This window comes from Scomber japonicus, chromosome 6, assembly GCF_027409825.1.
Source record: "Scomber japonicus isolate fScoJap1 chromosome 6, fScoJap1.pri, whole genome shotgun sequence".
In the NCBI taxonomy this organism is placed as follows: Eukaryota; Metazoa; Chordata; class Actinopteri; order Scombriformes; family Scombridae; genus Scomber; species Scomber japonicus.
Window position 1 is genome coordinate 26266604 of NC_070583.1, and position 22068 is coordinate 26288671.

Sequence of the window (22068 nt, forward strand, 5' to 3'; positions counted from 1 at the left end):
AATTGGTGCAGATTGCAGGTGCTGAAATGTGTATAAGTGTATGTATTGTACATACAGGATGGTACATTATGTAATGTGTCATAAAAGATGTCAAAATGGTTTATTTTGTTTAATAGAAACTGTATTAAGCAGATATAATAAAACACTTTGATTGTTGTTGTTGTTTTTTGTATTCTCTGACCTGTAGAGGGCATCTGAATACATCACTGAAGTGACTCAGTGAGTTTAAACTCTGTGGGTCAATACTAATGCTCGTTACGGAGGTCTCGGCCTACAGAAGGTTGCTGTAGTATAGACGATGGCATATCTAATTTATTTCACCCGGTTTCCTCAGAGATGCAATGTGTTACAAACATCACTATCAATTGTGGGAAATGTCTGTGGTCATACATATAAACTATCCAACTAGTCAAACATTTCAAATGAAGATCTTTGAGTCATGTTTACTGTATGTCATACACTTAATAATAACTATAAGTGAATAGATGAACACTCAAAGTTTATTCTCAGCACAACTAGTGAACCTTGTATTTGCATTTGGGCTTATTTATGGAACATAGACAGACATTTTTATTTGAACTGAAACAAAATAAAACCACGACTGGTTGCTCATCTCTCACTTTATCATGAAGTGGCCATCACCACCGCTGCAGAGCGAAGGCCATCACTTTGAAAACTGTCCTCATTAGATTATGTTTGCTACACTAAAAGCTCTTGACTTTTCAGTACCTTTCACCTCCCACATTTTACTCTGAACCCCACATATCGACACATTTATGAATGAAAAAACAGGAAACAGTTTGTTCACATTTTATTCACAGAAATATAAAGTAGTATGTCAAGTACATCACTTTGTACAAAATTGCACAGACTCTTCAAAACTCAGTCAGACAACAGAAAGTCAGCTTTAAGAAGTGATAAGAAAATAAAAAGGGAGACATGAGCAATCTATGATATGTGAGATGGGCTCCTGCAACAGGCGGGTTCCACTGAGGATGTTTCATCAAGAAGAATCAATCAATTGTACATAAATAAGACTCGATAGGAAAAACGTAATTTACAACGGCTGTGAATAAATATGTTTCAAAAAATAGGATTCAAATTGGCACATGAACTGCTCTGCCCGCTCCTCCACTCAAACTGAACTTTCACCTTTGCAGCTAAATGGCCGTGCTTGAAAAGACAAACGTGGGTGGCTTCTCGATATGTTTATTTCAATTGAGCAAAAGGAAATACTATACATAGTAGCTGCTTTCTTAGTGGCTGGGTTTATGATTCTTAAATGGGTTTTACATGCTCTGAGGGGGCAATGTTGTATGCCAATGAATGTCCTGGCATCAATTCTTTTTATTGTAAATATTTTGAGGTGTGACAATTAGGTTTGAATGTCTTTTTGAATAGCTAACTTAAAAGCCTAAGCACAATACTAAGTCAGCATAAAGTAAAGCATCAACATCACATCTTTCCATTCAAACATGGCCATTTTGTACCTTTTATTTCACTGCTTGTACCGTTCCAGTTTACACAAGTTCACCTGCAGGCCGTGCAAACAACACGCAATACTGCCACTGTTCTAAAAACCAAGTCCCAAGTCCCTCCGATAAATGCTGGATTTGGTTTAAGAATAATCTTCAAGGCATTACGTCAAGCTGTAATAATAACAGCATATCTAATCTACAGGTTATCGATATGATGAGCTTGAATACAGAACCAGCACCAGACGGAGGGACCTTGAAAACCATGTTTTAGAAACACTACTGTAGCACACTGATCATATCATTGAAAAATACTTGGACTCTAATACACCACCACACACTCATAGAAATAACCCAGCATGACACCAAAATGGGAGCCGAACCGCTATTTTCATACAGACTGAACTGAATTTTTAACGTTTGTTTTAACATTTTGAAACTGATGTTTTGTGTTGATGTTGCAGCCATCAATAAATGTATGAGAACAAAACCGTGTCAGTGTGCATGTTCAGTGTGTATTAAGCAGAAACTGACAATAAAAAGAATCACCTGCATTTAGTTTTTGGGCTGTTGTGATTATGCAAGATCCTCCTCCTCGATATCATCACTGACAGTAGCTTTCTTTGTCGCTATGGGCAACAGTCCATTCACGTCCAAGGTAATTGTCAGGCACTAAGACCCTTTAGGCTGTACACGTTTAAGAAAAACATCTCAGAGCAACACTAACACGCCCATGATTGCTGTGCTGATGTTAGAGTAGAGCAGACCCAGAGCAGGACTTTGTAGGGAAACCCCACAGGGACAGTGAGGATATCCGGGACAGACTCAAAGCAGCTTTAAAAACATTAACTGGATGCTCTCGGGAGCTCGAAGGACCTCAGAAGGGAAAGAGTGCTTCTTTGGGGTCATTTCAAACCTCTCTGTCCGTCAGCGGGGTGGTGACACAGGCCCTGCTCCCAGGGAACTACGAGTTAGATGAACAGGAAGTGGTCAGATGAGGTGAATCAAAGCCATATGACTTGACTGGATGACTTCCTCTTGCTTTCTGCACCTACACCCATCTTCACTGCTGTGTTTTCTACATCTAGGTCTCAACATGTCCTTTTGTTTTACCTGTAGCACACTCTTTCTTTGTTCACAATGCCTTGACAGTTTTGTTTTGAAATGCAGCCGCACAGCCTGAGGGATTTATCAGTGTGAACACACTGCTCCCTCATGATCTCACCTCTCAAATCAGAGAAACAGGAAATTGCCTTGAAAACTAAAACAAACAAACAGAACAATGTGTGATCCAGTGATTTGGACCACTTTCACCATCAGCAGAGTGTCCCGTGTCACCTCCAACTTTCTGTGTCTCATCCAATCAGAACCTATGACTTAAGTCTGCCCTGGGTCATTTAGTAGAAAGAGTACTGGTTCTCTACTGCTCGGGCCCTGCGAGTCCCATCAGCATCATGGTAGTCCTCAGATGCACCACTAGAGGCCTCCAGCAGGCGTTCAGAGCTGTTGCTCCGACTCTGTAACCCTCCTCCAGTGCCTGGGTCACTGCGAGAGAGGGAAGGGAGGGCAGTGGGTGAAGAGGAGGTGCTTGAGGAGAGGGGGGTATCAGGAGGAGGCCCTGCAGAGGCTGTGATCCCAGGGGGGTGGAGAGCTGGCTGAGCTGAATCTGTCCGGCAGCCTGCATCTCTGGGTGGAGTGAGGACTGGGGGCACAGTCACATCTGTAGCAGATTCAGGGATAGTTTGTGGAAAGAAGAAATCTTTTAACATGAGAAACATCAATAATATAGATTTATCTACGCTGCTGATAAAAGATAATCGGTTTAGCTGAGAAATTAGTGAGTAAAAGGCTCCTTCATAGAGCAGCATGTAAACACGGGCAGTGTTGGCTTCCTTTATTATCCTTTCTCTTGGTGGGCAACAACACCAAAAACACTGGTGCCAAAGACACGCCTGACCAGTGTATCAATAAAGCCTTTTACACCCTGAATCAAACCCTCACTCTATGTAAGTGTGTGCATGGGAGTGAGTGTGTGTAGGTCCAGCATTTGGCGAAACAGAGGGCCTCTTTGTGACAACGAGGGTGGGTTGGGGCCGGAGTCTCGGCCTGCATGCAAAACTCCTGTGGTATAATCGCCCCCTCACTCTCCTGTACAGGAGGGCATTCATCCCATGCCAGGAGAGTGGAGGGCAGGAGCAGTGTTAGCATGAAGGAGGGAGGGCAGGTTCAGTGAGTTTCAGCTCAACCTCCATCTATAAGGATCCATCAACACATCCAAATTTCCAGAAGTTTCCAATCACCCTCCATTATCCTGGTGACCTGAGAGGGCAATTGTCAAGCTGAGACGCTTAAAAAAACATAGTTTCATATAAGTCCTTACTTGTGTCGTCTCGCTTTTAAATCATAAACTTATTTTATAGGTCTGCAAGTCAAAAGCCTGAATATCCTGTGTTTTAACGTTTTTTGTTAAAGTGACTCTTTATGTTTCCTAAACAGGGACAACTGTGAATATAGTGTAACATTACCACATGAAGAGTCATAACGTGAGTGCTCTGACTTGTAGTTACACAGCAATATTTGGCTTAAGTTTGCTAACAGTGGCCATCATTTTGTTTAGCCTGGACATTGTTACCAAACAAAGTAGGGCTTTAGTGGCAAAGTGTATTCAAGTGTTTAATTTCTTATGAATTTAATTTTTCATTTGCATTTTAAAGATGTTAGAAAGCGTTGTGTTAAACGTCAAGTAACGTAAGGAGAAGTAAACTGATATATCTGCTGATATTAGCTTACTGCCGATTGATCATATCAGTGTTCATTCTATATCAGCTGATAAGTAACAACAAATTGCAATACAGAAATGCCAACAATAGCTTTCAAGTGATTTAGAAGTTGAGTTTCCATTTAATAGTTTGTCCACCAGAGTGAAATGGAAAGTTGTGCAATGTTGGAGTCAAAATGATTTAAAAGAAATGTGCATGTTATTTACTAAATGTAAATAAGGTGTAGGTGAATACATCTTTGCATGCTCTAGTTTTATAGTATTATTGTAATATTTTATAGGACATGACCCAGGCCTACTTGTGCAGCCACAAAATTATACATTTGTCTTACAATTCATGACAGCACTGCAGGATTTTAAAAGTCCAAAAGATCCTTAGTTCATCCACACAGGGATTTTATTTAATTGCCTAATTGCACATTTTAGATGAACCTAAGACTTTACCATTAGTGTAGGACTTTGGTGACCTCAGGTACCTCCCATCACAACTCCACCAAACTTCCACACGAGACCTAATCAGCCAGAAAACATCTCTGTCTTTAAAGGAGGAGTTCACAAGTTTTAAGTCTGTCTTAAAACAACAGTCAGGTGCCGAAGTGAACACTGAAATAGGTTATTCTTGCCATAATCATTCCTCCTGCTCAAACTAACCATTAGAAGATCCCTTCATAAGGGCCAAAATCTAGTCCTCCTTCTGTGCAAAAATGTACTTAAAAGTTTATCTGAAGCTAAAATGAAGCTTCAGCCATCCAAATGAGTCAAATCAAGTAAACATCTTTCAATGTTACAGCCTTATTAGTGCTAAAGTCCCTCTTTTTGTTACTGTACTTCAACCACCGCTCAAGAGGGAGACATTTTATGCAAAAAGACTGTAAATGAGGCCGATATCCACTTGATATGATTAACTCAGACAGCTAAAGCCTAAAGCCTCAAATTAAAAGTCTAATTAGGATCTGAGAATTTTCCAACAGGTCCTTATCTACAAATATCAGGCCAATGTGTAACAGTTTAAAAAGAAAAGTCTGAAAAGGTCTTTTTGTATGTTTAAGAATATCTAGAATAATCAAAATCGAGGACATTTCCAGTTAGAAGTTGGTGTGTTGTGTACCTGTGGTAGAGCTTCTCTGCACTTGTACATAGGAGCGTAATGTGATGTCAGCTGAACCTCCAGATTCGAGGGGGATGGGGTGGGCATGGAAGTGTCTCAACATGTCCGACACGGTGTGGAACCACAAGTGGTGGACGTGGCACTGCCCGTTCTCATTCACCGACAAACGCAAATGCTGGGAGAGAGAAGAAAGGACGGAGGGGGAGACGGGAAATCGACAGGAGAAAGTCAGTTGATTACAAGCAGTGAAGGTGATATAGGTGGTGAAAATGAAATGAGGGAAAGTGAGAGACCAAAGAAAGAAAGGTAGAGAATTAAAGAGGGAGACAAAATGAACATCTGAAACAGACACACCAAGGCAGAGGTCAGGACATTATCTATGAGGCGTCTCGCTGTGGGAGCAACGTGACAGAATGCTAAGACTGACACCAGAGGAAGAGGCGGCAGCTGACACTTCCTCAACACTGCCGGCTGGCAGGATGCGATGTGCTGGGATCGTGTTACATAAGAGGACACAAAGTGTTGACATTACTGCATCTTTCCAGGGCCTGGGCAACTTGGTCTACTATAATACTGTAATACTCCTGAAAACAAAGACCATAGGTGGGACATGAGAATGAAAAGAAAAAGTATTCCAGTGTGGAAATGATATATAATCTAATTATTTAGAGTAAAAGTACCAATACCAAAACTTTGCTGGTTTGTGCTTCTCAAATATGAAGATTTCCTGATTTTCTTAACTTTATATGACTTATATCACCCTTCTACTGTCTCTAATCTTCTCACCTTGGCTTTGCCCTGGAAGTTGAAGGTCAGGACGTACTCGCCCGGCCGCGTTTCGCTCTGGCGAATCACAAAGAGCCCATGGCTCCTGGCCCCCCCTGCAAGCACCAGCTGAGCAGCACGCACACGGGACAGTGTGCCATGGAACCATGGGTAACCCGCCAGGCTGGCATCGCCATCTGAGTCTTTCGCACCTTCACTGCCACCTGAGTAGAGCCACACACAAATTAATGTTTCTTTTCTTTGCTTGTAATCCTTTTCTGTTTTCCTGATAATTCACTAACTTTGATATTGAGTTTCTGGAAAGAAAAAACAAATGTATGTGTGATTACCTGATGCAGTGTTGGAGCCCTGGGCCTCCGGGGACTGGAGGAAACGCTCTAAAGGCATGTGCGATGGGTGCTGGGTGAATGGGGGTTCCCTGCAACGCACTGAGGGGGCACTGTAATGTTCTGCTGCTGTAGAACATGACCTCTCTGGAGCACGGTGCACACCTAAACATGTTTTTCAATATATATTAACACATTCATCTGGATCCAAATATTTGAATGTTATGTAACATGAAGGTGCTGCTGGAGAAAAAGTCTTTCTCACCCTCAGACAGCAGCTCACAGCTGCAAGAGGCCACCATGGAGCAATCTTTGGAGGCCTGACCATGAGGACATGACGCCAACTCGATGTCATCACCGCTGTCACTGTACACAAGCGGGCAGGTCAGGAGAACCGCAAGAACGTATACACAACGCACACACACGTACAAACAAACACCACTACGCCCTAACACACAACTCAACACACATCCACATCCTACAAACACGGACACAAATAATCTCTCTGTTTACGTCCTGAGCTGCACTGACAAACGTCCTCTAACCCGGGGAACTGAGGAGGAATTTCAGCTGTGTGAGTGTGTGTGTGTGAGGGTGCAAGCTTGCCCATGTTTGTGCTTAGGAAACCTGTCAAAAAACTCCACTAATTGAATGATTAATGACTGTGTGTGTTACCCCTCCCTCCTCCTTCCCATCCACCCTTTCCCCCTCTCTCCATCCCTCTGTCCCTCTCTTCTCTCCACCTTCAGCCAATAGCAAATATTTATCTGGTGGTTTACCCAGGGTCTAAGCAGTCCTGGATGTCAGCAACCCAGGAGTTTTTCTGCAGCGAGTCGATGGTTTCCAGGATGTACTCACCCCCGTTTTCCACCTGTGGAAGCAGCCAAACACTGTGATCACACACTGAGCTCTGTTTGAGGGACCCCTAACCCAGGGTACAGAACAGGGCAAATCCAATGTTAACTCAGCAGAGGCTAGCTTATTTTCCAACAACCTGTTCTTTCAACAAACTATGTTTTCAAGTACAGCTTTTTCATCAAGATGGAGTATTACAAGCACTTAGATCTGAAACTGAGTCAGATGCAGTTGTGTACATGTGACTGTAAAATGGAGCAGCTTCTACCTTAAGAACAAAAGTGTTGTCCTTGTCTGGCATCTCAAGCGGCATGGTGGTCCTCACCTCCACGATGGCTGATAAAGGAATGCTCACCTTGGGTTTTGAGGACTGGAACAAACATGCAAACAGACATACAAAAACTCATATTAGTAGTGTTATGAATATTTTTTGTACTTTTCTAGTAACAACATGGACATAAAGAATCAAATTCACAACTGCAGTATGTTGCTCTTAAGATCAGTGGTTTCTTGGATGGGAGGAAATTGGTTCGGAGTTTTCTGATGGTACTCGTATATTTGTTTATCTTTTTATTATGTAACTTCTAAGTTTCTCTTTAATCTGGATATTCTGCATCTAGTGCAGGCTGTTGGTGAAGGTGGGGTATAGTGACTATGAAATGTCACCATGGCAGGTACAGGTACTGTGCACTCTTTACGGTACACACAATATATACAGTGTGCTGCAGATGTTGTGTTTATACTGTGTCGTCTCACTGCATCTTCACAGTATGTGTGTTTCAAGGACTTCGTAAAAGCACAAATTTGATCAGTTGCTTCCATACTGAGAGTGGATCTCTCACAAGATGAGATGAATCTGAGATTAATCATAGGGGTTGCTATTTCCAGGATTACATCCAAGGAAGAGCTGCACAACAGTATATTTATTTTCTGTCTCTATTTTTTTTTTAGTGTGGCATTTTATACTATGTATTTATATACCAACAGGCCTCCAACATTAATTAAATTAAACCATTTTACAGGAAACAGGAGAATGTACTTGATTTTAACTGCTGAACATGTACAGACAAGCAAACTGTGACAGTATGAGACTTGCTTTATATTGAAGCATCACACACAGAAAGGGTTGGGAAACACTGCTTTAGATGACATTAATTAAATAACTAACTATTTGCTGCCAGAGTGGATCAATAAACACCTGCAGCAGCAGCATTACTTCTAATCATCTCTGTCGCTGGATGGTAGTACAATTTTGTCCCTGTGTACTTTCACCAAAAACAGCATAAGCAATTATAAAGGGTCCAAAGTTAAAATAACTCCTTCATTACATCCTGTCAGAGGTAACTTGTAAAAGTTGGACCTTTATATTTCGCTACAAAAAATCCCCATTTAGAACTTGAAATTAGTGGTGTAGTTTTAAACAGTGCCTCTACATCCCCTGTCTCTAGTTTGAACTGCACCCAACCCTCAAAATTGTCCCTCACACATGATAATTAAGGGGTAACAAGCAGTCTGAGTTATTGCTACAGCCTTGCCAGCAATGAGCTACACGTCCTGTCAGGTGGCCTGAGATCAAACAAGTTCCCCCAAACATATATGAATATAAAAGAGAAGTAAGAGTTTACAGAAGACTGCACAATCTGCAAAATTACTCTGCAGCTCTCTTATTTCTCCCTGAGCCCCTCAGCGATTATTCCTGCTGACTGACTATAACAAACATAACACAGGAAGAGTTTACAAGAGGGTGATCACAGAAAACAGCCTGGCCTCAGTTTGCCCTCTGCAGAGAGTTGGATCCAGACGATAATCCTAACAGATCCAATGAGTGTGTTCGAAGTGGTGAGCTGTGTGTGTGTGCGTGTGTGTAGGTGTGTGTTTGTTTGTTTGTGTGTGTGTGTGTGTGTGTGTGTCAGGAGAGGCGAGAGAGCGAGAGAGCGAGAGAGAGGCTGACTGATGGTCTGGCAGAGGCTTATCAGCTGATCTGTCTGGAGTAACACTGTTCTCATCTTGATATGCCTGTGCAGCTGGCTGCCATCCACGCCCACAGTTCCTTACTGAGGATCGGATGTCAAAAAACCACTTCCTGTATTAAACCATTTGACCATTTCCTGTACCCCAACAGTGGACAGTGCACGCCTGATCTCTGTGGCTATTGTCTGTTGAAATGTGTAGTTGATGCAAGGCAGTGTTAACCAGTGACCATGACGATGTTTGGTCCACCACAGAGCATTTATAGTCTCACAGGAAATGAAGTTGGCTGTAAGCAAAAAGGAAAATGAGATATCCACTATTAAACATCTTGATCTTCTCAATTTAAAAAAAAGCTGGTTCGTCCAAGTTACAAAAAATCATATTATTCTCCCTCATCTCTAGTGGTATTTAGTCATAGTGATAGTTTTGCATTTATTTGTCCATGTTTTGAGATATTTGTCATTGTAGTGGTAGCTGCAGTAGTAGTTGTGTGTCTAGCCATCACACTAATGTAAATCCAAACTGCATTTGATCTCTACTAACTCCTCAGAGAATATTTTGCTCTTTAGCTGCTAAATGCTCCACTATGTTCACCAGAGAGTCACTAGTTTGGTGCTGGGTAGGTAGCAGTCAGCTTTCAGACCTTTTTTTCTGAGCAGCTGCCGGCTGCATCCAGAAGTAACACTGATGAAAGTGGTGAGACTAAACCAAAGCAAGAAGGCTGAGGGGTGTAAAACCAAAACAAGCTAAAAGACTCTATAAAGCTCCAGAGAGCAGAGGGAGACTGCATAGTTGGACGGTAATTGTCGGTTTCATCACTATGAGTGACCCCTCTCAGATTACTCATATTATGTGAATCATTATTCATATAAAAATATTGGTTCAGTATTTCAATTAAAACAAGGTGAAAATCTCTGAGAGGAAGAGCAAAGGAAACCAAAACTGTCTGCGTGATTAAATACCAAAGAAATATGTTTTCCTGCAAGTTGGCCGAAGCTACCCTTTAAACAAACAAAACCGACAACACTAACCAAATGAGAGCCACGTTTTCTTCACAGCCAGTATGGAGAGGAGGAACAATAACAGCTAGCAGTAACTCTTCCAAAGTGCATTTAGACATGTGAGGATTGGTTTATGACGGACTATCCATTAATAAGTGTAACAGTTATGATTGTCACATCCACAATAATGGGTTTTCATTTGGGCCAAGTATCAATAAAAATAAGACAAGCCCTTCAGCAAACAGAAGAAGATATCTTTTAGTTTGTCTTTACTTGGAGCAGTAGGGTGCTCTCAGGGCCTGCTGCTGTGTCATAATGCAGACAGTTAGCGTGCTGCAGTGTGCTGTCTCTGCCACACAGAGCAGCCGGCAGATTGATGGCCCTGACAGGGACGGAGCCAGAGCTAGTCAGCCAGGAGCAGGCAGGAGTGAGATTTTATGAGTCAGTTTATCTTTCCAACACTGTTGACTCTGCACTGTTATGATTTGTAAGACCTGAATAGGACAGCAGTGATAAAACAACTTGGAGAATGTCTGTGGGGCATGCCCGTCTAGATGTGTGTGTTTAATTTATGTGTCAACAAGGCTGTAACCGCTGATCTGAAGTCTCTCCTAATCTCAGCCTCATCAGTAGCTGATAATAAATTTCCCACGTGTGGACGTTAATAGAACGGAACAGATGAAACTGCTGAAGCACAATTATTAAGTTTCATTTTATATGTTCCCCTTGTGGCTCTCACTTGGCAGAGTTTTGAGTGACTCACAAACTATTTCGGTTCCTCTTCAGTTTGTCACCGTGGACAGTTCGCCAGAGACGGAGAACCCAATCAATATTTATTTTTTGCACATGAAAGGGAAACTTTTGCGATCCGTTACATTTACAGAAATCAATGTAACAGCTTCCTCTCTCTCTGTCTCTCTCTATCTCTCTCTCTCACACACACACACTGTCTCCGGATCTCTATCAGCTCTTTCAACCCCCTCCCATGCCTGCCTCCCACCTGTCCTTACCCCCCACCCCCACACCGTCCCCTCTCTCCACAGCCATATCCCCACATTCCCACCAGCCATGATCAAAGGACAGTGGCAGATTTACACACACTCAGCTGCACAGCCTCATGGCCTTCTTAAGGTCAGGGGCAATGATCTGGAAATCCCATATAGACAAATGTGAAGTGTGCATGCATGCATGTGAGTGTATGTGTGTGTTTCGGCTTCAGGCTGTGTCACTCAGGGTCAAGAGGAGGCTGGATTATCAGGCTGAATTTATATCTTTCTGTGTTATTTTCATTAATAATTAATGTGTTGATCATTTTTTCAATTAATCTTTAAATCTAATCCTCAATTAGAAATTGACAAACTGGGAATTTGCTTGTCTGTCTGGTTTGACACAGAACCTGGAGGAAATTACTTTCTCCCATACCTGGAAAACGTTCACTATAATGTAACTGGCCCTGGTGAACAGTTTAACAAGTTAATATAACATTGACCCCAAAGGTAACATTTTACTTGAAATTCCTGTTTAGTATTTATAAGCAATACATAAACCTTTTGTAAATAGGTTATAGCACATTATAATAAAGTTGTGAGCAGATATAAGGACATTAAATATAAGTATATACGGTTTCTTAATGTACAAAGTTATGCAGATGAATGAATGAATAACATATTTTATATTAAAGCATCTCAGGACTATATCCATGTTCCCTAACTGTTCTCCATGTCTGTATGTGTTTCTGTACCTTGGGTGGTACGTAGAATTCCAGCAGGAATCTCTCCCCTCCTTCCTCCCTCTTGGTCTTCCTCAGCAGCAGGCGGCATTTCTGCCACTGTGCAGCACCCATACAGTTTGTGTCATCGGCCACCATGTACCTCAGCGCTCCCTCTCTCTGGATTTCCAGCAGTTCAGCCTTGTGGCCCTGGGAACCCCTGGGAAGGCGCAGCTTTTGGGACCACCTCTCTCCCCCTGCTGCCTCCCCTCCTCCTCCTGCCCCGTTAGCTCTCCTGGCCCCGGGGGGAGCATCAGGTTCAGGGGAGGCCCGTCGGTGCCACATCTCCTTCACGCCGTCCACCACACACAAGCTCATGTTCCTTAGGGAGAAGCCCTTCTTGAAGCGAGCTTTGGGATGACTTACAGACACATCCTCTGAACTGCGGGACTGTCCCAGAGCAGACACCTTGTGGGCCGGCTGGGGGCCTCGAGAGGCGGCAGTGCCACTGCCTCCCCCATCTATCCCTCCCCCTCCGCTGTCCATACTGTCCAGGGATTCACTTGAAGCCCCGGCGTCCTTGCGTCTCTGGTAGAGGTCGTGGCCGTAGGACAGTGGGCAGCCCTGGATTCCCAGGAAAGGAACGATGCTGTACTTTGGTGCTGCACTGGAGCCGTCCTCCCCCGGTGAGGATGCCTGGTTCTCCCGGGCCTGGGTCAGCGCTGTAGAGAAGCACCCCAAGAAATGGTGGGCAAAGTGCTGTGAGAAGCTGGCATCAGCACCAGGCGAGTCGTAGCACGGGTTCTCAGACAGGAACCGCTGGAACTTGTCAGCAAAGTCTGCAGCTGAGGCTTGAGCATGGAGCTCACAGAACTCTCGCCAGTCAGGCAGTGGGCACGAGGAAGAGAGCTCTGGGCTACCGGGCACCACCGCTCCGTTCATCACTGGGCCATGCCAACCCACCGAGGAGAGGCTGGACAGAGAGAGAGAGAGAGTACAGAGTTAGTGTGGATACAAGCAAAAGATTGCAGTATGTATTTGTGTTACTCCTGGCTTTAGATGAGACAGCCTGCATGTGTGATGACGGAAAGAATAAGGCTGTGTGAATGAAGCAGGCTGCTGAACCAGCTTGTTTCTGTCATTATAATATTTATATCATGACAGACTGCACTTAGACTCAGTGTGCTTTGAGCTAAATGCTAACATTAGCATGCTAACATAGTGTACTGGTAACATACTGATGTTTAGCATGTGTCTGGGGATCAAATATATCTGGAAAATATCTCACTGCAAACTATCCGTAATCATGTAATCACAACATCTCTGGTTTGAGTCTGGCTACAAGTAATCTCTGTTTGCTTATTTCCTGTCATCTCTTTGCTATCCCTGTCTAATAAAAGCAAAAATAGCCCCAAAACACTTGATTTTGATTTGAAAATTGATCATTTTTGACAAGCACTCAGATTATCTAAATTATCTAGAAGTGTGTTCTGTCAGAGCAGGTTAACAGCGACTTGGATTTAACAAAGAGTGATCGTAGGTTCCCGTCTCACTCACAGTTGTTTCTCTAAATAATGAATGTTTTTTCAGACTATAGTTACTCTCCTCAAATCATCCTTACATTCTTCTATTACTCTTTGTGTGTAGGCTTCCCTCTCTGGGCCACATCAGGGCCAAGCAGTGCCAAACCACATCACATCACTGAAAAAACTCCTCTTTCTCTGGTCTGCGGTGGGGATTTAACACAGAGTCATACCACCACTGTGTCAGTAGCAATATCCAAGGGCAGTTTTACCCCCCTCTTCTCTCTCTCTCTCTCTCTCTCTCTCTCTCTCTCTCTCTCTCTCTCTCTCTCTCTCTCTCTCTCTGTCTCTCTGCCTCAGCACATCAGTGACTAATACAGCTGCAGATCAGCATCAGCGAATAGCGTCACACAATCAAACACATGTTGGTTTTATTATTGTCGTCTGTAAATACTGCACATAAAAGGAAATTGTCTGAGTGGGCAGGCTGGGCGACATACGCACGGGGATGGCCAACACTCCCCAAGCTGTGAAAGCTTATTCTCAGAGCTGCTGGGCTCCTCTTGGCAGCTCACTCACAAAATGTTTGCTTCTGAAATTGCACTCTTAAACCAAATCATGCATGCATACACGCTGACAACACTGCAGAGTTTCCTGGAATTTCTCCTGCAAGCAGCTTTATTTTCATTTTCAAAAGCATCCGTGTGGGTTGTCTTTTCATAAAGGATTAGTGCAAAACTCTCCGGTCTCCACTGGAATTAAGTCTGACACACACATTCAACTATAAGCCAATCTCTCTCACTCATTCCCTCTTCCGCTTCCCTCTCCCCTTTGAAAAACTCGCAGATCTGAAACAAACAATATGCCAGATCAGAAGCAGGATATGATAAGGGAAAGTACACAGGAGTCCCTGCTCTTTGAAGGACCATCTCTTAGCTCATCTCGTAAAACTCTTGGATGCTTAAACCCGGTGTGAGAATTTCAGAGGAAGTAAAGAAGTGGGGGAGATTAGTGAATAATAAAAAATATGTAAAAAAAAAAACAGAAAAGGAAATGTCACACTTATCTGTGTCCCAGTGGAATTTTAAATGCAAATTTAAGCTGAGTCCTGCATCATGTTTCTGTATGACTTTATATGTTGTGCAGAGGTGGGTGGCCGAGGGTCCTGATTTGGGATGTTTTGATTGGATGTGTGACATTTCTGAGATTCTTTCACTGTTTGGGTTGTCTGAGCAGTGGAGGAGCATGCATGAGCTGTACTGTGTTGTTGTTTTCTACCACGTTTTAGCATTCTAGCCCTGAGCTGAATCACAACCAAAGGTCCCGAGATGGGAGTTCTTTCATAACCTGTCATCAAGTGACAGAAATACATCTTAACAGGTTTCAGAGACTTGCTGCACAGAGACAAAGGGAGATGTTTGAATTTGTGACAGAGAGAAAGAGGAAAGAAAGGAAAAGAAATATACTAACATTTGTGGTTGAGTTTAGGGTTTTACTATCCAATAAGGCACCCTTTATAAAGGGTTGTATCGAAATGCTTTCAATAGTTCAGTTACAAGCCATTAATGACAACATATGTTGGGTTGCCAGGACGTGAATAAGTCTCTTTGAGTGGTTAGAAAGTGTGACCACCATGAAAGCAAAGAAAGGACAGGATTTGATGAGCAGCTAATTATGAAGTCAGACCGCTACTTAATACCTCATGTTGAAATTTGAACAACTTAGAGCACTAAATTGAAATGAATCGAATCTGAAAAAATTTGAATATCTGTGCCACCAAGGAGAAGATAACCATGGATTAGACTTCTGATCTATCAGGTTACTTTCAGTCAGTCACATGATCCAACGAGGAAACACCAGAAAAGTGAATTTTCCATTGAAACTGAAAGAAGTTTTTGAAGTTGCAAAATTTGACATTTCTGATTATTTCAAAGAGGGGAATTTGAACCACATAAATTGAGACAGAGGATGAAACTATACAGTCATAGTTAATATCCAGTAGTGGTTCAGTTTAACAATTAGGTATTTGATTGCTCATAAAATTCAAATAATTGTGTCTCCTTTTAGTTACCATAGACCATTTACCTTCAGGAAAAGGGCTGCAGAAGATGTGAACTAAAATCCATTTTATAATGATTCATTAGTGCAGACTAGATGTATTAAGACCCTTTATTAACAACATAAACACATTCATAAATAGATTGAGAACATTCATAACTGTGTTATTGACCAATAGAAAGTATAGAGGTATTTTTCGCAACCTGGCAATCAATGGCATGTAAATGTTTTATTAACCATTAATAAACCAGCCATAGTTACAACTTATAAAACCTCTTTTAAAGGGTGCCTTATTAGAAAGCAGTACCGAGCTGATAAATGTATGGAAGAAAAGGTAAGATCACTTTCCACTCTAAGGCCTTCATTCATGAATCCATCACTTCATTCATCCAAACATCCACCCATTCAGTCATTCAAGCCTCATGAGATGTGTAAACTAAACTGCTAATCACTAAGTGTTGTAATAATTATCTTTCTCCCCATGTGAGTTTGTGTGTGTGTGTGTGTGTGTGTGTGTGTGTGTGTGTGTGTGTGTGTGTGTGTGTGTGTGTGCGTGTGTGTGTGTGCGTGTGTGTGTGTGCGTGTGTGTGTGTTATCGCTGGCTCCGAGGAAGTCAATACCCATTCAGCTATTTAAAAACCTGCACTGGGCCAACTTTTCACTCATTCAGCAGAAAGACAACAACACACACTGAGGTGCATTTCTCAAACTCCTGCCCTTCCGCAAAGATGAGGATGTGCTTCTCTCAAGGATACTGAACTGACTGTACGCCGTGCCGCGCCCACACACACTCGCTCACCGAGTCAGCATGAAACTCAAGCCATGAGACGCTGGAGGAAGTGGACAGCATTAGGGTTTTTCAGAGGCTCAGCAGACTACATGCTGCAAAGGCACACAGGGGTATAAAGCAAAAATGATTGGCAGAGACAGCGAAAACAGGAATTGTGTGTTGGGACTGACTGAAAGAACGAGCAGCAGAGGAGAAAAGGAGGAGGGAGGATTCAGGGGGTGGGGAGGGGGCATGTTTTTGCTACTTAGGACAGCTGCTAAAACAATCAAGGAGTGTGTTGAAGGGGGACAAGGGGATCATAAAGGGAGACGAAGAGGCATCCCCACGACTCCCCTTGGCTTCAGGTCCAATCAGAGCGATTTTCACCTCCATCCTTCATCCCTCAGAAGCCTTTTCCCCTTCCTGTATCTCTTCCCTATCTGTTGTAAAAATCTACCACTACTGTGCCCCCTCCTGCTGCTCCTTTACCCAAGGGAGCGAGGCTGATGTCTCTGTCAGATGGTTGGGAGTTCTGACTGTAACAGTAAACTGACTGAGGAGGAGAGGAAAGAGACATTACAGCGCAGGGAGAAGCTATCAACTGCAGCCTGCAAAACACATTGTACAAGATCTGTTCACTTGGTGTACTTTGTAGAGCCCTCACAGGACTGAACTGTGCAGAGCCAGGAATTATATATGCCTGATTAATACTGCGGTGTTGTGGGCAGTACTATAGAGCTACTGAGGAAATGGTACTCTAGCCAAGCATAACGGATGTACTAGGACTGTGTTTTTAAAGCTGTGTGTACACATACTGTACCTCCATGTCCTCGCTGGGATAAACATGTACTTTAACGTGCACTAGACTCTTATTTCCAAACACACATGTTGCTGCGAGCGATTTCATGCCAGCAGCAGACCCTCCGTGATTGGCTGATGAGGATGATTGGTGATGTTGTGCTCCCACCCCGGGGGAGTTTTGGTCCAGCCATGTTTTCTAAGATTAGCCTGCTCCACAGCACAGCACAGCACAGCACACAGCTAGCAGCACACTCAGTACAGTGCAGCGCCGCACATACACAACGTCTCCAACGCCACGTGAATCCGTTAATTATGTTTTCTTATATAAGATGTAAATATTGCAGCAGTTAAATGTGGAATGAGGACATTTGAAGATGTACAAGCTGTTATGTCAGTCACCCTCCAACTCCCCCCCCCCCCACACACACACACACACACCCGCCTTGGTTCATTAAAATAATGTTCGCATACTGTTTATGCATGTCCAAAAGTATCCATTATAAGTAGAGATTAAATGATTAGTCAATTAATTGATGAGTCCAGTACAAAACATAATCAGGCAACTATTTTAGGGCTGTAACTAAGGATTATTTATTACCAATTTTTAAAAAAAAATCACCAATCACCAAATTTGATTTATTTTCTGTCAACTGACAAAGCAAAATTGATTAATCAGTATTTTTTCAGGCAAACACCAACCACCTCCTTATTCATGCCTCTCAATTAGGAGGATTTGCTGCTTTTCTTTGTCTTATGTGAAACTAATCTGAATATATTTAGGTTGTAGACTGTTGGTCAGACAAACAATATTTTGAAGTTATCACTTTGAGCTGAGTAGCTGCAATAGACATCTATCAGTATGTTTTGACATTTATAGGCCAAATGAATAATTGATTCATTGAGAAAAAGAAATTGCTCAGTCACAAATATTACTTGCAGTTGTAATAATAAGGTAATTTAGCACATTACATATGTCACATAGACAGAATCAAGCCTGCCAGAAGTATCAAATCTGCTACTAGAACTAAAATTAAGATTCATTTTGCAGCACAAACTTTAAAATTGACAGTGATGCCGATATCAGCACGCAAATGTCTGGTTTTGTTTTGTTTCTGCGTACACTCACAGAAGGAGGAGCTGCACTCCAGCTACAGACACAAAACCAGACACTGACACTGGAGGGAAATCACACACTGACTCACCTCCAGTCAAGTCAAAAGACAGATTATTACAGTAGACATCCAGGTGTGTGTGTGTGTATGTGTGTAAGAAGGGAAAGTATGTAAACTGGCTGCATGAGGAGAAGGATGTTGGAGGTGGAAACGAGAAACAGAGGAGATGTAGACGGGAGATAAAAATCCCATGAGGGGTGAGATAAAAGGGTCGGATAAGGGAGGAGATGAGAAAAAGCAGAAGTAGGGGTCAGCAGTAAGAGATCCCTTTACCTACATTTGGATCTGTGCATCTGGTCACCAACCTTTGACCTGGCAGCTGATAACCGCGTCCCTCCCTGATGTAACTGAATGTTGTCTGGAATGTTTCTATGAGTCCCAACGCAGCACAGGACCACCAGAGATGAGAGCATCTACCTCCGCTGTGAGACTAGAGGATATGACGTGCACACAGGCAGACATTATGAAAGGTAGACAGTCCTGATCCCGACACTGATACACCCAGCTACATAAAGGTATCAGTGTGTGTGTGTGTGTGTGTATGTGTGTGTGTGTGTGCCTGTGTGGGCAGACCGAGACAGATGCAAACAGTGATAACAAACCAGATGTGATGAGAAGACGAAGAACATTCACTCCTGAGCATCACATCACCAAAAACATAACACACATAAACAAACTGATCAGTGCCCAGCCCTCTCCCTTTGGGTTTTTCAGCCCCTTCTAATGATGTCGGTAGCCGGGCCTCATCACACAGATATTAAACACATTAATTAGCGTGTCCTCTACCAGCAGGCTCTTTCTCCTTCTCTCTCTGGCGAGCGAGTGACAATGTAAATATTGAGTGAGCTCAGGCATCCATATGGCAGCCAGTGATAAAGGATGGAGCGCGTGGGAGATGCACATTCCGCTACGGACTTCCATTTCCTGTCTCTCACCCACCAGGGTCTAACTAATTTCACAGATGACCACAGGCCTCTTGCACAGACGAGAAATACAGCACAACCTGTGAGAGCGTCAAGTGTGTCGCTCACTGAAATAGATGAGTTTTTAATTCAGTGTCACAGAGCAGAGCTGATATAATAAACAGACTGATGACGGTAACAAGAGGGGTGGACAAAATAGTATGTATGCCTCTATGTACGTATAGGATGTAACCACATAACTAAGTAGGGCTTACAATGAATCAGTTGCTTTATCAACAGAAAGATAGCAAGTATTTTGATAATCAATTCATTGTTTAAGACTTTTCTCAGGCAAAAAGACCCCACTTTTCCTGGTTCCAGCATCTGGATTTCACTTTTAGTCATTAGTTGTAACCTTATGAGGATAATTTTCATTATTGATTCATTTATTGGTTATTACTAATATTAAACGATTCATTGTTAGGTTGATGAAATGCCAGAAAATTGTCCATGAATCCTAAGATGCCACATTAAAAAAATATTCAATGATATAAAACAGAAAAAACAGCAAATCCTCTCAAGATTTATCAGTTATTAAAATTGTAGTACATTGATTTTCTGTTTATTACCTAATTGGTTAATCAACTGACTGTTTCTGCAGTAAAATCAATCCAATATTTTCTTTTTCTTTTTAATTAATTTAAAACATACAAGCACAGTCGGCGTTTCAGCTATGCCTTCTTCAGGGTGCAATAGAGGGGGGAAAGCAGAGATTCAACTGTGCAAGAGGCATTTTTATGGTGCTGTTTGTATTAGATTGTATCATAATATTGTAAGGTGTTCTTATTATTCTGTCCACCCCTCTGTAGGATATATAGCCCTCACCTGGATGGAGTGACATCACTTGGCATCAGCTCTGAAAAGCTTAAGTTTCAGTGAAAGAAGTGTTGCATCTTTGTGACATTTGATTTTTAGAGATGCAAAACAACAACCCTGTTTGAATAGAACTGAATTCAATTACAAATTACAGAACACCTACCTAGATGCAATACTGCCTCAGTTGAGTATAATCATGATACAACACTGCTGTAAAGGCCTTTATACTGTTAAGATCAGACTTATTAGGCTTCATATTAACTGACTCGTGTAGCCTATAAAAAGATACATGAGAGAAAGTCAATAGCAGGCCTAAAACAGGCCTACTGCAGGCCCAGGGAGCCTATTTAAAGCCAACAGAGGGTCGTTGTGCAGGCTGCGTATACTAGACTTCATGAATGGGAAGCCTCCTGCTGAATGGCTGACAGATCCGGGTCCAGAAAGGAGGACGCACGCAGCCTCCCATTCATGGGAGGCTGCGTGCGTCGGAGTCACGAGTCGGTACACTGATTTTTTTGGATAATCTGGAGCGGCCCTATAGATCACATCACATCAGTTCACATCACATCAGGCCCCTTGATCCGACCCGTCCCTGTCACTGATCAGACTTTTTCTCCCTAAAGGCTATTAAATGGATTATCGGAGAAGCCCCCTTTCACCACGACCCCCCCCCTCCTCAAAAGTCTCACACGGGAGTCTCAGCGCACTGCACTTGTTCTCCACCGTATAATAAACGCAGATCTGATTTCACACCGACACACTCCTCTCTGTCCTCCTCAGCACCTGGATGCGTGTTGTGATCATCACCTAAATCTGAGCCTGTCTCTCCTCACATCAGCTTCACATGAAAACAGAGGCTCTATAATAAAAACACATCTCACCTCAATACAGGACTGGTTTCATGACGCTGGTGAGGTCTGAGACGATCCTGGCTTTGCTATGAAGATGTTTTTCTATTCAGGATCAAACATGGTTATCTCTCTTCATCTGCTGTCCTCCTCTCCGGTTTACGCGAGCTCGCCGCCGGCCAGCTCTCCCTCCATCTCTTCGGTCGACGCACTGTGCCTCAGCCGTACCTCTGCCTCTGCTGCCCACCGACCACCGTCAAGTCACCAAGAGTCACATTACGCGCTGCTTCCGGCCGGTTCTTTCCAAATAAGCCTCCAATTTTGCCCAGTGGCCACTCGAGGTATTGAAATAAAGAATCCCCTCTGCAGCCATAGCCTGTAAAAAATACTGCATGGTGCCACCTTGATGTCATCCATTATATTTGTGGACTCCATGTTTTGAAGCTTCAAGTTTGCATTTTGATTGTCGCCTTGGATTTTTGGAGGCAGAAGTGATCATGGCTGTGTGGACTTCACTCCCTGTTAATTCAATAGTGCACCACATTTATCCTGAGGGGAGGATCTAGGAGAAGACAAGATTAGCCCAGAGAACTCAGAACCAGGGAGAATTTTTTTAGATGGTTCAGGTGCACAACATTTAATTTTACTGCATTGTATGACTACTGCAAACAATAGTCATAGTATTAGTCATTTATTTTGGTCCTTATGACCTATTTTCCAAAAAGAAAGCACATAGAAATAAATACATAGCAATAACAAAAGGACAAAACAACAAAAAGGAAAACAAATATTTTACATTAATTCTTAACTACGTCACTCTGTAACATTTCTTCAGAAGTTTCACTCTTAATCACAGTTGTTGATAAACTGAAGTGACCTAAACTGAGTCATCAACTGCTGAGTGTGTAAATATGTCCACAATATAGTGCCGCCAAAAATTCTACAGTGGAGCAAAAAAAGTAGTGTCATGGATGTATTATAAGAGCTGGGATCCGGCAAAATGGTGCCCATTCAAGGTGGCACATTTGCCAAAAAAAGTTTCATGCTTTCCAGTTTGCTTCTGCATTGTACGGCTCACTGAATATGCACAGTATAGTTTCCTCTCCAGGA

The 22068-nt window shown here is 42.7% G+C and overlaps 1 protein-coding gene across 1 annotated transcript; it reads right to left on the reverse strand.

Annotated features, from left to right (window-relative positions):
• Positions 1 to 2872: 2872 nt before the first annotated feature.
• LOC128360325 (SH2B adapter protein 2) lies at positions 2873 to 21169 on the reverse strand. Its single transcript, XM_053320732.1, has 9 exons — positions 20992 to 21169; positions 12043 to 12982; positions 7598 to 7699; positions 7254 to 7345; positions 6740 to 6840; positions 6478 to 6639; positions 6149 to 6351; positions 5363 to 5537; positions 2873 to 3195 (listed from the first exon to the last, which is right to left on the reverse strand). Exons 2-9 carry the CDS (start codon positions 12949 to 12951, stop codon positions 2873 to 2875), a joined length of 2067 nt encoding a protein of 688 aa, XP_053176707.1. The 5' UTR covers positions 12952 to 12982; positions 20992 to 21169.
• Between the last annotated feature and the right edge of the window lie 899 nt (positions 21170 to 22068).

What these genes read in the sequence shown, in the direction of transcription:
- LOC128360325 (XM_053320732.1), bottom strand. Translation starts at nt 12,951, where the DNA reads ATGAACGGAGCGGTGGTGCCCGGTAGCCCAGAGCTCTCTTCCTCGTGC. An exon ending in CAGGACTGCTTAGACCCTGG is followed by an intron (nt 6,841 to 7,253) that starts GTAAACCACCAG and finishes GCTTGTGTACAG; the next exon opens with TGACAGCGGTGATGACATCG. An exon ending in CTGTGAGCTGCTGTCTGAGG is followed by an intron (nt 6,640 to 6,739) that starts GTGAGAAAGACT and finishes AAACATGTTTAG; the next exon opens with GTGTGCACCGTGCTCCAGAG.